Below are 17,275 nucleotides of genomic sequence, written 5' to 3'. Positions count from 1 at the left end.
ATGAAGGCATTTTTTATTCATCCAGGCATAAGCTGAGAAAAAAGGTAATCACATGTGGACATTTGACTAATTGGTCGAGTGGCGGGTATGCGGGAGACTGTGGGTGCAATCTCGACCCTGACACCTGTATGTTAGGAGTTTGCGTGTCTCTCTCCCCGTGGTCATGTGCATTTACCTACGGGTCCTCCGGTTTGTCCCTCCACATTTAGAAACATGCATTTAGAGTATTTGGCTGCTATAAATTTCCAAATTATACCGGCGACTTCGTTGAGCTATCATTTGTGGCCAGGTTGCTTCTGAAAAAGAGCTACAAAGCTCAGTGGGCATTACCTGGTAAAATAAAAATAAAGTATTCATAACTTTTTAGAAATCCATCGCCCCTCCAGTGAAGGTTTCCTGGATTGTATGTAAACATGTTGAACTTCTTTCGCACCATATGTAGCCAACCGTGCTAATCGGAGGTGCAGGGTAGGACGACAAACTAAATACAAAAATAAGTTCTAAAGAAGTGAGTTATCTCTAGTTCCAGTTGCTTCCTAATATCGGAAGGAAGAGTGTTCCAGATGGCCACAGAAGCACATCTGAAAGCGCACAATGCAGTAACCATCTTTGCTCGATTGGCTAGCCAAAAGCCGCTGCAACGATGACTGGAGTTTATGCTACTTGATTAGATCGGCAAGGTATTGTGGTTAATTTGAGGCAAGCACGTTGTGTGTAATGAGCGCGACATTACAATGTCTTCGTACGGGAACTTAAAGCCAATGCAGCTCAGAGAGCAATCGGTGGACATGGTCGGATCTTACAAAAGTCATCACGACACGTGCTAGAGAATTTTATACACACTGCAGCTTTGTAATATTTTTGCCAGAGAAGTTTGGATTGTAGGCTAAGATGTGACTGAATGGACTAATTTCTGGCTTGTGATAACTTTTTGTTGTTGTTTTTGCCTTTTGATGTTTTGGCATTTCTTTATTCCTTTTTAATTTAGCTTAGTAGGGTTTTAATTTGCTTGGCAGTAGTTGTGTATAGGAGTTGACCCTCATATAATTAATGTAAAACATTATGGAATTCCATTAGCATGAATTACACTATAGAAAATGAAAAGGCATTATTAAAATATCAGGAAAATCAATGGGGGTAATTTCATGCCTGCAAACAGTTGTTAATTGAAGTTGTAAACACTTTTGTATATATAGATGAAAGAGTCTTTCGTGAAGCCACTTAATGAACTGACCAAATCTGTCGAAGACCCTCCACCAACTGATTCAGCTAATCAAGTTAAATTGCTACTTTTTCAAGCTTCTAATGTGCCAATTGTAACCATTTCCGTTCACCAATGAGTTGAAGGAAATATCTCACGATCACATTTTGCACTTAAGATATGACAAAAGTGAGGATTGTTCTTCAGCTTTCTGGTGAACCGAAACAGTCAGAATGTTAAGTGTGTGAAAACGCTTGTGCATGTGGAGATAATTTCATGTGTTTGGGCTGTCACATGGTGGTAGGTTTTACATTGGTATAAAATAAAATCACGACGTTTCGATCGCAACACAAGCGGTCGACCTCAGGCGGAAAAAATATAATCCAGCAGTGGAACTGCTGAACTAGCGAGAGAGCAGCTACAACAAGGCTATATATGTGGCGATGAGCAAGCAAGCGGGGTCTGAGCTGGAAAGGAATTCCACCGCCGGACACAAGCACCTCAGTTGTGTTAATGGGCGATTATGGAGAGAGGGATTTGGGAGGGAGATTAGTATTAATGAGCTTCCGTCGCCGCATAAGAGTATCATGCCCGCATATGCGCACAACAGTAGTGTTAATGAGATATTAGCACCATGAGAGTGCAATCCAAGGACGTGAACATGAGAGTGCAATCCAAAGAGAGTGACACAGAGTCGGAAATAACAGCTGACATAGGCAGGTAGGATGGAAACATCACAGTCGGTTAAGACTTTACCTGGTTAATAACGTCCTTCCAATGATTGCTCAGTTTGTACCCATCTTCTCGGTTTAAGTTGTGTGTGTGTTTATATATCTGGATGGCTTCATGAACAAATCTCTGAAGGTAGCCGGTAGGTTTGCAGAGTACTTCCCAGTGGAGACATGTCGTTTCGTTTCCCCAATGTAACTGCTGCCATAACCACAACTTAGTTTGTAGACACCAGGGTATTGCATTTCAGGAATCACATCCTTTACAGATGAGATTAAATCACGGATTTTGTGTAGTGTGTTGAAATGAACCTGGATCCTGTGTTTGTTTAAGATTTTGGAAATCTTTTTTATGTATGGCAAAGTGATGGTTTTGGTTGGATCTTCAGAAGGTTGTCTCCCCATGGCTGGGAAACCAGCTTTGCGGATTGTACGGTCCGAGTATCCGTTCATCCTGAGGGCTTGGTGTACGTGCTCCAACTCACTAGCTAGGTGGTGCTGGTCGGAGATACAACGTGCCCTATGGTGTAGTGTTTTGATGACGGAATTCTTCTGGGCTGGATGGTGGTGGTAGTCTGGCTTTAGATAGGCATCCGTGTGGGTGGCTTCCCTGGAGACCGAATGTCCCAACGAGCCATCAGGTCTCTTCTCGATCAAAACATCCAGGAATGGTAGCTTCCCATCCTTTTCCACTTCCATGGTGAATTTGATAGACGGGTGTATGGAATTTATGTGGTTGAGAAATTGGTTCAGTGCTGGCAGGCCATGTGGCCAGATGACGAACGTGTCATCTACGTATCTCTTCCACAAGGAAGAATGTAGGGTGGATGTCTGGATGGCATCTGTCTCAAATTTCTCCATGAAAACATTCGCTTCCACTGGCGATAAGGGAGAACCCATTGGGGTACCCTCATTCTGTTTGTAGAATGTATCATTCCAGGTGAAGTATGTGTTGGTAAGACAGTGCCTTACCAAAGATGGTACATCTGGATTCAGTTCTTGTTGGACCAAGTCTTCAATAATTGCAATGGTGTCAAGTACAGGTACATTGGTGAACAGAGAGACTACATCGAAACTGACAAGCAAATCATCCGGAGACAGTGAGATGTCTTTGATTAGAGAAACCAAGTGAGCTAAGTACAGCTGAGGTGGACTTTCCCTTGAAAGGAAGCAGAGTCTCAGACAGAAATCGATCCAGTTTGTAGGTAGGTGAGTTAATGGTGGAGACGATAGGACGGAGCGGGGTACCTACTTTGTGGATTTTTGGAAGGCCATAAAATCTGGGTGGTCTAGCAGCCAAAGGCTTTAGGAAACTCTGCTTGGTCTGATCGTTTAGAGACGTCGATTTAGTGATGATGTTGGTTTTTGTGGCTAGGCGGTTGGTGGGATCTCTGTTGATTTTGGTATAGCTGCCATCATTAAGGTCCTTAATTTTGTTGTTGTAAGTGGTTTTATCCATGATGACAGTGGCATTGCCCTTGTCGGCTGAGAGGATGACAATGTCATCTGTTTTTTTATTTAGAGAGTTCAAACCGCTCATCCTTCCTGATGTTGCCAATGGGTTTCTTAGCGTTTTTGAGGATAGCAGCGATTTCTACCGCGATGTGTCCCAAGCCTTTGAGGGCTACGTCGACCTGGGCGATTATATCATCCACTGGGAAGTACTCTGCAAACCTACTGACTACCTTCAGAGATTTGTTCATGAAGCCATCCAGATATATAAACACAGAGGGAAATTCAACCAAGAAGATGGGTACAAACTGAGCAATCATTGGAAGGACGTTATTAACCAGGTAAAGTCTTAACTGACTGTGATGTTTCCATCCTACCTATGTCAGCTCTTATTTCCGACTCTCTTGTGTCTCTCTCTTTGGATTGCACTTTCATGGTGCTAATCTCTCATTGCCACTGCTGTTGTGCGCATATGCGGGCATGATACTCTTATGCGGTGATGGAAGCTCATTCATACTAATCTCCCTCCCTAATCCCTCTCTCCCTAATCCCCCTCTCCCTAATTCCCCGTTAACACAACTGAGATGCTTGCGTCCGGGGGTGGAATTCCTTTCCAGCTCAGACTCCGCTTGCTTGCCCATCGCCAAATATATAGCCTTGTTATAGCTGCTCTCTCGCTAGTTCAGCAGTTCCACTGCTGGATTATATTTTTTTTTGCCTGAGGACGACCGCTTGTGTTGCGATCGAAACATTGTGATTGATTTTATTTTATACCAACATTATTACTTTACCGAAAGAACCAGAGTATGGATTCCTGCAGTCACGAAAGCTTCAAATCAAGATTTTACATTGGTAGCCTAATTTTCCTCATAAACGTTTTTTGGCTCATTGCGTAAATATAAATGTGTCGTGAACCCTGCCACCACCCAACACGACCAATCAGTAATGTTTGTCATGTAAACAAAACGTGCCAATTAGTGACTACTTCAGCCCACCAGAATTCTAGCAAAATCGGCCGATGATGTCGGATGTAATTACCGCCAAAAACGTCAGTATTCAAATACTAAATGTTATGGATTCACTCTCGAACACACTGGTGTGCTGAACTAGTAACTAATTGGCACTTTTTTCGTGACAAACCTTACTAATTGACTGTGTCGGGCAGTGGTGGCCGTTTAACGACACGTTTATATTTATGCAATCTAACCCAACAAAAACCTTTATTGTGAATAATATTGGTCGCTAAAGTCTCCTATGAGTTAAACAGCCTAATTTTATTATCATCATCACTATCCATGTGAGCAAGAAAATCAATTTTAAATATTGCGAAGCCTCACTGAGGCTAAACTAATGCCAATGGACTGCCAGATATTTTAAAGACAAGAACCATCTCTATTCGATTCGGGTCCTGGTTCAACACACACCATTATTCTTTTGTTCTTTCGGTAAAGTCACGTAGAAAATCAAATAATAATAGAATACCACGTTTCGGTTGCAACAAAAGGAACCATCATCAGGTAAGAATGAATGATAAAACACAGACACGTGTCTTTGTGTGTCTGTGTCTGCATGTGTGTCTGCCTATGCTGTTCCCGTGTCTGTTTTTATCATTCATTCTTACCTAATGATGGTTGCTTGCTGCAACCGAAACATTGTATTCTATTATTATTTGATTTGATTTTTATTTCTACGTGACCGAAAGAACCAGAGTAATTCCTGCAGCCATGAAAGCTTCGAATCTAGTTTACACACCATTATGGGACTTTGACCCAACATTTTACAAAACTTTTATATTTTTACATGGAGGGACAGACACGTGAAGGAGGCGAATTTGTTTGCCCAATTATTCTTGATTATTTTGTGTAGTGTCTTGTACAGTTTTGCATCGAGCTAGCTAGGTCCAATATCTTCTCTATACACATCTAGCAGTTCACCAGCACTAGTTAAAGCAAGCAATCGGTACAGAGCTTGCTTGTGATGCACCAATGGCTCATGAAAATTATGCATTTCCAAGAAGGCTGTGCAGTTGAAGGGATGAGTAATACATTACAATAGGGGCACCACGGTGGGGAGATGTTAACTACCTCACCTGGTATACAGGTCGCGGGTTCTGTCTGTGGAGTTTGCATGTTCTCCCCATGGTCGCGTAGATTTTTCTATGAGATCTCCGGTTTTCCCCTCCACATTTAGAATAAATGTGCGTTTGGAGTATTTGGCTGCTATAATAAATTTCCACGTGATAAGCCACTTCGTTGAGCCATCATTTGTGGCCAGTTCGCTTCTGAAAAATACCGATATGCTTGGTGGGCCTTCTTAACTGGTAAGATAAATTTTTTTTATTTAGTTTAACACTTCACATTATTTTACGTTTAGACATATGGGAAGGAGGCATACCGTGCGATTGTTTATTGTGTTCTGACCTTGCGCACGAAGGCGGCAGTATCCCCAGGGGCTTAACACTGATAATCGAGGTCTGCTGCTCACTGCCACGAGGGATTCAGGATAGAGGTCGTCGAAGGGGGGTGCAGACTACGGTGGTATAATAAACAGCCCATATTGACTGTACACCGGTGCGGCATCACACACTGGATTCTCATAAAATAGTCTAAAATAAAAAAAAATTTAATCAGAAAATCTGTTTATCGGTAATTAATTGACTCATGTCGCCAAGTTTGACGCAATTCAAAGGTTTATTCAGTATATTGAGACTTGCTAAAAAAGGTCAGTATTGGCCGTTGATTTGGGGTCTGTTGAATCGAGAAACCATCCGACCAGGTCTAGGGCACGAGGAGTCAAATCTGCCTTTGGAACACGGAGCAGCCAATTGTAATCAGGCTGGGTGCTGCTATAAGGTAACAGACTGTGAATCTTCGTGTTCAGCTGCTCAAATAAAGTTCGTCTTCCGACCGCTTCGGCATCACGAGAACTGATTTTGATGCACCACCACAAGATTTTCTGACCGGGGTTGCGAATCGTGGGAAAATAAATTATTATTGCCCAAATTTTATTTTTTTACATACCACACACTACCGGTGTATCCCTCGGTTGACAGTGACATCAGTTCACTGTTTTTCGGTTAACGTTTCGCCTCCCCTATGGACCCCACGGTTTCCACTGACGTAAAAATTTAGACTTTTTACGTTGTGCACGCAGGCACCAATTTCGGTCAATTCGAGCGCTCGTAAATGGGGTTGAGCCATGCCCTCAGCCAATCAGCGATGCCCATTTAGACCTCGACTGTCTTTGTTTACATTACGTCTTAATGCTTTTAACATGTGTAGTATTGTGTAGAATCACTCAGTCGGACACGTTGTTCCAAGTCACCTGCTTAAACTTTATTACTCTACTCTTGCACCAGTTGTAACTCCTATCTCTGTCTATAGGTCACTTTGTTAACCAACTTCCCCTATCTACTTTACACCTTGCTGACCTGCCTGCGGCAGCTCTTCCTCACAGTAGCTCCGCACTCACAGCTCCGCACACAGACAGCAGCTCAAACAAAGCTTGCACACAATCACGCTCACACAGAGCTTGCACACAGCAGTACTCACACAGACGCTTCGCTCGCACAGAGGCTTCGCTCACACAGAGCTTGCACGCAGCTGCTCTCCTTCTGCGCCGCTGCCCTCGCCCACGTTCCCTCAGACCCACTCACTCGTACGATCCGGGCGGGGGGATCAACCATTACCCGCCCATCGACTCGTGAGGGTTGAGGTCCGTCCCTGGCTTGAGCGGCAGCGACGAGATATCTTCACCTTGGTCCCAGAACCCGAACTGCAGCTCTGCTCTCATACACCCCCTTATATCCTCCTCCCAATTATCCAGCTCCTCCCTTGTGTCTCTAGGGCCCGACAGGCCGGCGCCTGTCAGGCCATCAATGACTCCTTATCGCACGTCTCCAAGGCGACGCCTCTGGTGGCAGCGTACGACCCCGGACCGACCCCGTCTGCAACCAAATCTCCCGTTAAAGAGGTGTGGGTTTGCACGTGCAACCTTACGTTCCACACGCGCACCTGCCTGTCCACGATTGCCCTCGGGCAGCAGTGCACAACGCATATTTTACCACACTACAGTGAGGGAAAAAAGTATTTGATCCCCTACTGATTTTGTACGTTTGCCCACTGACAAAGAAATGATCAGTCTATAATTTTAATGGTAGGTTTATTTGAACAGTGAGAGACAGAATAACAACAACAAAATCCAGAAAAACGCATGTCAAAAATGAGGGAAATAAGTAGTTGACCCCTTTGCAAAACATGACTTAGTACTTGGTGGCAAAACCCTTGTTGGCAATCACAGAGGTCAAACGTCTCTTGAAATGCACACATTTCAAGAGGGATTTTGTCCCACTCCTCTTTGCAGATCTCCAAGTCATTAAGGTTTCGAGGCTGACGTTTGGCAACTCGAACCTTCAGCTCCCTCCATAGATTTTCTATGGGATTAAGGTCTGGAGACTGGCTAGGCCACTCCAGGACCTCAATGTGCTTCTTCTTGAGCCACTCCTGTGTTGCCTTGGCCGTGTGTTTTGGGTCATTGTCATGCTGGAATACCCATCCACGACCCATTTTCAATGCCCTGGCTGAGGGAAGGAGGTTCTCACCCAAGATTTGATGGTAAATGGCCCCATCCATCGTCCCTTTGATTCGGTGAAGTTGTCCTGTCCCCTTAGCAGAAAAACACACCCAAAGCATAATGTTTCCACCTCCATGTTTGACGGTGGGGATGGTGTTCTTGGGGTCATAGGCAGCATTCCTCCTCCTCCAAACACGGCGAGTTGAGTTGATGCCAAAGAGCTCCATTTTGGCCTCATCTGACCACAACACTTTCACCCAGTTGTCCTCTGAATCATTCAGATGTTCATTGGCAAACTTCAGACGGGCATGTATGTGCTTTCTTGAGCAGGGGGACCTTGCGGGTGCTGCAGGATTTCAGTCCTTCACGGCGTAGTGTGTTACCAATTGTTTTCTTGGTGACTATGGTCCCAGCTGCCTTGAGATCATTGACAAGATCCTCCCGTGTAGTTCTGGGCTGATTCCTCACCGTTCTCATGATCACTGCAACTCCACGAGATGAGATGTTGCATGGAGCCCCATGCCGAGGGAGATTGACAGTTCTTTTGTGTTTCTTCCATTTGCGAATAATCGCACCAACTGTTGTGACCTTCTGACCAAGCTGCTTGGCAATGGTCTTGTAGCCAATTCCAACCTTGTGTAGGTCTACAATCTTGTCCCTGACATTCTTGGAGAGCTCTTTGGTCTTGGCCATGGTGGAGAGTTTGGAATCTGATTGATTGATTGCTTCTGTGGACAGGTGTCTTTTATACAGGTAACAAGCTGAGCTTAGGAGCACTCCCTTTAATAGTGTGCTCCTAATCTCAGCTCGTTACCTGTATAACAAGCTGAGATTAGGAGCACTCCCTTTAAGAGTGTGCTCCTAATCTCAGCTCGTTACCTGTATAAAAGACACCTGGGAGCCAGAAATCTTTCTGATTGAGAGGGGGTCAAATACTTACTTCCCTCATTAAAATGCAAATCAATTTATAACATTTTTGACATGCGTTTTTTTGGATTTTTGTTCTGTTATTCTGTCTCTCACTGTTCAAATAAACCTACCATTAAAATTATAGATTGGTCATTTCTTTGTCAGTGGGCAAACGTACAAAACCAGCAGGGGATCAAATACTTTTTTCCCTCACTGTGCACATGTAATTCCTATATTCAGTTACTTTGGTTAACAGTAGTTTTCGTGGAAGGGATTAAAAACGTTAACCACGGGACGTTCAAATGGTCCGTATAGATGGAAGGCCTCATCACTGTGCGCCCACCTGTCGCGCATGTGTTCTACGTGTCGGCTTGAACACAACCTCACGCTGTCCATCCACGCGAAATGGACGGCATTAATTTAAATCAAGATGCGATTGGTGTTGATTTAGGGACATGTACGTATGTATGTTGAACTTCTATTGCACCGTAAGTAGCCAACCTTTCTAATCAAAGTGGTTGCTTGTTGAACGGGTGAGCCTGTAACGATCTTTCAATTGCAGAATTATGCACCCGCAAAGCACACCCCTCTCTCTCTATATAAGGTGGCTTTAGTGACTAATGTGGCCCCGTTAAGAAATTATATCCCTCCACGCGACGGAGCTCGGCTGCCAAAACGACCATCACACTCTATTGGCCCCTCTCATTAGTTTGACTGATATAGATTGCATGCGGTATGCCACCAATGGATCGTATAACCGTTGCTAAGAGACTGCAGGCAGCATCGTGGCTCACACACACACATATCATCTGAGTTGGGGCGAAAAAGAGGCCACGGGAAAACGAACGCTGGCACAGGGGGAGCCCAACGCGAGGGACTCTCCACACACACGCAGCCAGCACACCTCCTTCGTGCGCCCGTCTCCCTCCATGCCAAACGTGGGCTTATCGTATCCGTGTAAACACAATATCCCATCAGCCACATGGCCTGTCTGGGGAGTGCACGATTCCACTGGTGGCGAGATATTAACGACCCCGCCTGGTATACGGGAGGTCGTGTGTTCGATCCCGACCCTGACGCCTGCTGTATATTTGGAGTTTGCATGTCTTTCGTCCCATGGTTGCGTGGATTTTTAACCGGATCCTCCGGTTTTTCCCTCCACATTCAGAAATATGCGTTTAAGAGTATTTGGCTACTATAAATTTCCACGTGATAAGCCACTTTGTTGGGCTATTATTTGTGGCCAGGTCGCTTCCGAAAAAGAGCTATATAGCTCAGTGAGCTTGAACTGGTAAAATAAAAATATATATTTTGTTTAGTTTAAGCACATAGAGCCACTGGAACGGTTTCAGCATTCAGTGTCTCATGTGGAGGGACAGATAAGTGAAAGAGGCGAAACATCACTTAAGTTATTTTGATGCAAATATTCTCCACAGTGATGGTAATCATTACGAGTGTTCACGTCCATTATATCAAAACCGTGATCTTATGAATGACTGGTAAAGGTGACTGCAGTGCAATGACTTCACATAATTAATCAGTTCTATTAATCTGATACAGTCTCTTCTCCTATAATGCTGCGTGTTTTCATAACGCAAATTGGATATAACGTGATGAATTTATTTAAGAATTTTTCATAACACGGACGCGAAATCGATATAACTCGATTGAGTGAACAGAACTTCGTCGAAGCGCGAGGAGGAATAAGCAGTTATGTGGCTGCCTCGGCGTAGCATCACCACACAAAGCATTGGGATGCTGCTGGATGCTTCTCGATGCTACCCTCGCACCTCAGTCTTTGTTCAGCCTGCGTATGCATCTCATGCATTATTGCGGACTGTGCTTTGTCATAAATTATTTATATAACGCCATTTTTCGACAACGCGGTGTTCTTCAGGAACGCAACTACCGCTACATTATAGAACAGACTATATAATGAACACGATCAATATTTTCATCAGCCGTGATCAATTCACTGCTGGATGAAGGCCTCCACTAACCACTGCTGCTTCTTGAGACTGCAACGCAACGATCTTCCAACAGCACGACACTGATCTCATCGCTCCATCTCAAGTGGACGTCCTCCCCGTCGCATTCCATTCCCTGGCTGCCGCTCCATTGTTGCTTTTCACCATCGCCTATCACCTCTACTGACCTCTGCTGGCCTCTGACGTGCCCTGCCCAAATCCACTTATCTTAACAGTTTGGATGATTTTGATTTAAAAGCTTTCGTGACTGCAGTGATTAATATTCTTGGTTCTTTCGGTAAAGTCACGTTGACTTTACCGAAATAACCAATAATATAGTTTGGACGATGTATTCATGAACCTGCATGTGTCCGATAATCACGTGTTGCTCTGTCCCAGTAGTCTCATTGTGATTCCCAGCATGCATATCTTTCCTGCTTATTTTCGCACGACAAAAATCGGTTCTGCTTGTTAATTCTCTGCGTGTTTTGCGATGTACTTGGCATAAATGGCGTGATATAATAATGTACCTGACAATAGCTACCAGCTAAACCGCCATGTTGGCGATATGTTAACTCCATCGCCTGGTATGCAGGAGGTCGTGGGTTTGATCCCGACCCTGACGCCTGCTGTATATTTGGAGTTTGCGTGTCTCTCTCCCTCTGGTTGCATGGATTTTTCTCAGGGTCCTCTGGTTTTCCCCTCCACATTTAGAATCAACGTGCATTGAGAGATTTTGGCTTCTGATATAAATTTCCAAGTGATAAGCCACTTTGTTGAGCTATCATTTGTAGCCAAGTCACTTCTCAAAAAGAGCTATATAGCTCAGTGGGCCTTAACTGCTAAAATAAAAATAGTTTAGTAGATTATGATAATAATATAATAAAAATAATTAGAAAATGACACACATGCTTGCCATGTCTGTGTCAATTGACATGCTGCAAGCCCTTGCAAATGAGATGTTCCATCTCCAGGGATTTTCCAGATTAAATGTTTTAATCAATAAAATTAAGAGAAACAGTCAGAGCAGAGGTGGAGCCAGCACTGATAAGACCTTCAGTTCAATTTAGGTTTCAACCACTGCAGATTCTTCTTTTTTCATATGGCTGATGTAGATGCAGAGGAACAACTACAATTTCACATTCAGGTGGTCAAGCCAGATAACTGCGTCAGGACTGTGATCTCTCCTGCCGATTTGTGGGTCAGGGCATTGCATCGTTATACGCTGTCCGGTTTGTTCTGGATAACCTCAGTCATACAATGGAGAGTTTTCAATATCCATTTGCGCATCACGTATCCACATCTACTGTTGCCATGGTTTGTGCAATGGATGCGGTTGAGGATGGACCACGAGCTTCGTGGAAGATCAAACCCCAGGCATCTTCTATGTTGAACCACTTGCTTAGGGTGTGAGGCCTAACATAGGCAAACGGGTTGTTAAAGCGACAACCAGCAGTGACCATTTCCACAGTCAATCAGTACGCAACACTTTCTACACTTCTTCTCTTTCCGATTCTTCCCTCGCAGCAAGGCGAGCGAGTGGACAACTGTGCAGGTGAATGCGGTGTTGTCGTGACCTGCAGTAGAACTGTGGTTGATCTTCGTGTGGATGAGACGGAACAGTCAAGTCAGAAGGAATGCTGCAATATAACAAGTGCCCGTCCTTGCCGTGGCTCAGGGAGGTTTCTCGTTTAGCACTGGGGCACCCTGGGTATTCATAGCCTCCGTAAAGCCGGAGGAGCTTTCAGTCAGGCACAGAAATGCATACTCGCTGCAATACCCAGATGCACGTGGAGGGATTTAAAACAGCTGGCGGCTGACACGCACTCGCACATCATTCGCAAACTTTCAATTGCGCATGATAACTTCGCCCTCGATGGGTTTTGACACAGACCATTGTCTGTTTACATACGAGTGCAATAACTCACCGTGTCGAAATTAAATTTTCCGTGAAGCGGTCAGGGTGATTGACGATTCGGCACTCACCGATTCGCTCAGGTCACTCGCTTCACCGGCCGTCAGTCGCCTCCCTATCACTCGTCTATCACTACGACTACCATGGTCACTGTTCCCGTGAACTTTACTCGTTGATTGCTCCACCCATGTTGAACGCTCAGTCTCTACCAGACACCGACTGTCTCGTCTCATCCGTCAGACTGTATTCGACCACTACTAACACTGTATGCGTGTATGTTGAACTTCTTGCGCACCGTATATAGCCAACCATGCTAATCGGAGGTACTCACAGCAACACATGCACCCACCCACACACTCACTCATCCACCCTCTCACCCACTCACCCATTCACCCATTACCCACACTGCAGGTCACCTAATTTTTCTTTAAGCTTCCTCCCTTATGAAAATACATTCATATTATACATAGCATCATTCATGTTAATTGCATCCATTAACGCTGGACATTAATTATACGAGGATCAAGTCCTACAGACAGCTACTACCAAGCAAAATGAATGAACAAATACATGGTGTCAAAACAAAATGTACAAATAACAAACAGGTTATCACAATATATAACTGTTCCAATTTGGAATTCCCTCACATCACCTCTTTTCCCCCCAAGATATTTACCAAAAACCTTCCTTAATCAGAGTAACATGTTAACTCTCATGTTACAGCTCTGACAGTGCTGCTTGTTGCTGGCTCCTTGACGTTTTGGGGCCTTGTGGGCCTTTGCTAATAAAATGTTGAAAATAAAAATGTCAACTACATAGCTTTTTTTTGGAAGCAGAATCAGAATATTTATTTATACTGGAGGAATCCGATGAACAATGAAGCTCTTTTTCACAGCTGTCCAGTCGGGGCCGAGTAAGATCGTTACAACAACAAATACACAAATATGATAGTAGTACAAAGTACAAGAAAAGTAAACAAATCACCAAAACACATACAAATACAACAAAACCATCCCGATCCTACCAGGCAAACATGGCCACAAATTATAGCTCAACAAAGTGGCCCATCATTTGGACATTTATAGCAGCAAAATGATCAAAATGATTTTAGTGCATGTTTCTAAATGTCGAGGGGAAAAACTGGAGGACCCGTAGAAAAAATCCACGTGACCATGGAGACAGAGAGAAACGTGCAAACTCCAGATATACAGGCGTCAGGGTCGGGATCAAACCCCTGACCTCATGCATACCGGGAGAGAAAGAGAACATCTCACCACCATGGCGCCTCTTTAATTAATAAATAAAAATAAAAGTACAAAATTCCATAATCAATTCCCAAGCTTCGGAAAGGCAGTAAACAACAGCAAAAACAGTTTCAGACTACACCAAGACAACACACAGTCCCTTAATAAAAACTGTACGTTAAATTGTAACTCTCAATACATTGTTAAGGATTAATTTACAAATCACATTTGCAAATGTGGCGTTCTGGCTATCACAAATGATAGATCAACGAAGTGGCTTATCACGTGGAAATTTTTAGCAACCAAATACTTTAAAGGCGAAATTATTCTAAATGTGGAGAGAAAAACCGGAGGACCCAGAGAAAAATACACACGACCGCCTGTATACCAGGCGAGGGAGTTAACATCTCGCCACCGCAGTGCCCTTAGTAGTAGCGATAGAAGAGTGACGCATAGGCAACTGACGACCGGAGTGGATGAGTGAGTACTGGATTATCAATCACCCTGATTGCTGAATTATATCCGGTGCTGTGAGGTAAGAACTGGCAGCAGGACTTCCACCTGCAGTTGATTGTGTTGCTCTGTACTGGCAGCAGTAACAAATATTCAGCGGTTATCGTTGAGATGCAATAAGAGCATGTTGGCCGCTTTGGTGTCAAGGGGTGCCACGGTCGCTAGCAGATGTTAACTACCTCGTCTGGTAGAGAGGAGGTCATGGGTTCGATCCCGATCCTGAAACCAGCTGTATATTTGGAGTTTTCGTGTCTCTCTCCTCGTGGTTGCATAGATTTTTCTCTTGAGTCCTCCGGCTATCATTTGTGGTCAGGTCGCTTCTGAAAAAGAGCTGTATAGCTCTAGTAGGTGTTACCTGGTAAAATAAAAAAAATGTGTTTATAGTTTAATCGACTGGCTGTGTCCATGTGCGTTGGAACCAGGGACTCAACGACCTATTTCAACGGGGGGGCTACACAAAATAAGACTGTGGGACCCCCTGGTTTCTCACTTTTAACTGAAATAGCTGCGGATGGTTTTTAACCCGTATACAATAATACGTAGGCTATTACTATATACATTATTTTAGTTGCATCGTGTATTGGGTTAAGAGGACAGTGGCAGTATTAATAAAAAATATTTCAAGGTACAATACTCATTATTAAGTTATCGTGCATCTTGCTTTCATGCTGGCCACATTGGTCTCCTATTTCATCAAAGGGGTGGATCGCACAACTGTATGCTGCTCATATTGATACGATAGTCAGCTGCGTTAGTCGGGCTTGGTCCATGGTACACTGCAGGTTATTTTGAACGAATACATTTGAATTTTAATCATTTTTCTTAACATTTTGCTACTTATTGATCTGTTGATTTGGGGCCCCTTGTGGCCAACTGGGCCCCCATGCGACACATAATGCTGCTGCTACATACCCCCCGTAGGTGCGCCCCTGGTTGGCGCTGCATACCTGCGCTCCTGGTAGGTGGTCCAGAACTGTCCGCGGGGGTTCTTGTTGAGAAGGTAAGACACGGTCACCAGCACAGCTTCAAAATCTGGGAATTGTCATCATCAGATTCACTCATTGATTCCTTCATTGATGTTGAGGACTCGGTCTACAAGACACTGACTGTTTTATCTCATCCATACTTTGTTCAACCACCATACTACAGGTCACAACAAAACCCTCACTCACCCACCCACTCACCTACTACTCACCAAATTGGAGGTCAAAACACATACAGTGAGGGAAAAAAGTATTTGATCCCCTGCTGATTTTGTACGTTTGCCCACTGACAAAGAAATGATCAGTCTATAATTTTAATGGTAGGTTTATTTGAACAGTGAGAGACAGAATAACAACAAAGACATCCAGAAAAACGCATGTCAGAAATGTTATAAATTGATTTGCATTTTAATGAGGGAAATAAGTATTTGACCCCTTTGCAAAACATGACTTAGTACTTGGTGGTAAAACCCTTGTTGGCAATCACAGAGGTCAGACGTTTCTTGTAGTTGGCCACCAGGTTTGCACACATCTCAGGAGGGATTTTGTCCCACTCCTCTTTGCAGATCTTCTCCAAGTCATTAAAGTTTTGAGGCTGACGTTTGGCAACTCGAACCTTCAGCTCCCTCCACAGATTTTATATGGGATTAAGATCTGGAGACTGGCTAGGCCACTCCAGGACCTTAATGTGCTTCTTCTTGAGCCACTCCTTTGTTGCCTTGGCTGTGTGTTTTGGGTCATTGTCATACTGGAATACCCATCCACGACCCATTTTCAAAGCCCTGGCTGAAGGAAGGAGGTTCTCACCCAAGATTTGACGGTACATGGCCCCGTCCATCGTCCCTTTGATGCGGTGAAGTTGTCCTGTCTCCTTAGCAGAAAAACACCCCCAAAGCATAATGTTTCCACCTCCATGTTTGACGGTGGGGATGGTGTTCTTGGGGTCATAGGCAGCATTCCTCCTCCTCCAAACACGGCGAGTTGAGTTGATGCCAAAGAGCTCCATTTTGGTCTCATCTGACCACAACACTTTCACCCAGTTGTCATCTGAATCATTCAGATGTTCATTGGCAAACTTCAGACAGGCATGTATATGTGCTTTCTTAAGCAGGGGGACCTTGCGCTCGCTGCAGGATTTCAGTTCTTCACGGCATAGTGTGTTACCAATTGTTTTCTTAGTAACTATGGTCCCAGCTGCCTTTAGATCATTGTCAAGATCCTCCCGTGTAGTTCTGGGCTGATTCCTTACTGTTCCCATGATCATTGCAACTCCACTTCTCACCAAGCTGCTTGCCAATGGTCTTGTAGCCCAATCCAGCCTTGTGTAGGTCTACAATCTTGTCCCTGACATCCTTGGAGAGTTCTTTGGTCTTGGCCATGGTGGAGAGTTTGGAATCTGATTGATTGATTGCTTCTGTGGACAGGTGTCTTTTATACAGGTAACAAGCTGAGATTAGGAGCACTCCCTTTAAGAGTGTGCTGCTAATCTCAGCTCGTTACCTGTATAAAAGACACCAGGGATCCAGAAATCTTTCTGAGAGGGGGTCAAACACTTATTTCCCTCATAAAAATGCAAATCAATTTATAACATTTTTGACATGCGTTTTTCTGGATTTTTTTCTTGCTATTCTGTCTCTCACTGTTAAATTAAACCTACCATTACAATTATAGACTGATCATTTCTTTGTCAGTGGGCAAACGAACAAAATCAGCAGGGGATCAAATACTTTTTTCCCTGACTGAATTTGAGCTCCAATTCTGTGATGCTAATCAGTGTCCTGGTGGTCAAGG

General features: G+C 44.1%; 1 protein-coding gene across 2 annotated transcripts in view; it reads right to left on the bottom strand.

Annotated features, from left to right (window-relative positions):
• METTL23 (methyltransferase 23, arginine) overlaps positions 1–17,275 on the bottom strand; it is a 121,456-nt gene that overhangs the window by 11,415 nt on the left and 92,766 nt on the right. For both annotated transcript variants that reach the window (XM_032976178.2, XM_076052919.1), the window contains one exon: positions 15,449–15,533. In XM_032976178.2, coding sequence (XP_032832069.1) covers positions 15,449–15,533 — 85 coding nt within the window. The remainder of the gene's footprint in view (positions 1–15,448; positions 15,534–17,275) is intronic.

The sequence above is a fragment of the Petromyzon marinus genome, chromosome 58 (assembly GCF_048934315.1).
Source record: "Petromyzon marinus isolate PM22_M1 ecotype Great Lakes invasive population chromosome 58, UKy_Petmar_22M1.pri1.0, whole genome shotgun sequence".
NCBI classification, from domain to species: domain Eukaryota; kingdom Metazoa; phylum Chordata; class Hyperoartia; order Petromyzontiformes; family Petromyzontidae; genus Petromyzon; species Petromyzon marinus.
The sequence above is the reverse complement of the archived record's forward strand: the minus strand, read 5'-3'. Positions and strand labels throughout refer to the sequence as shown.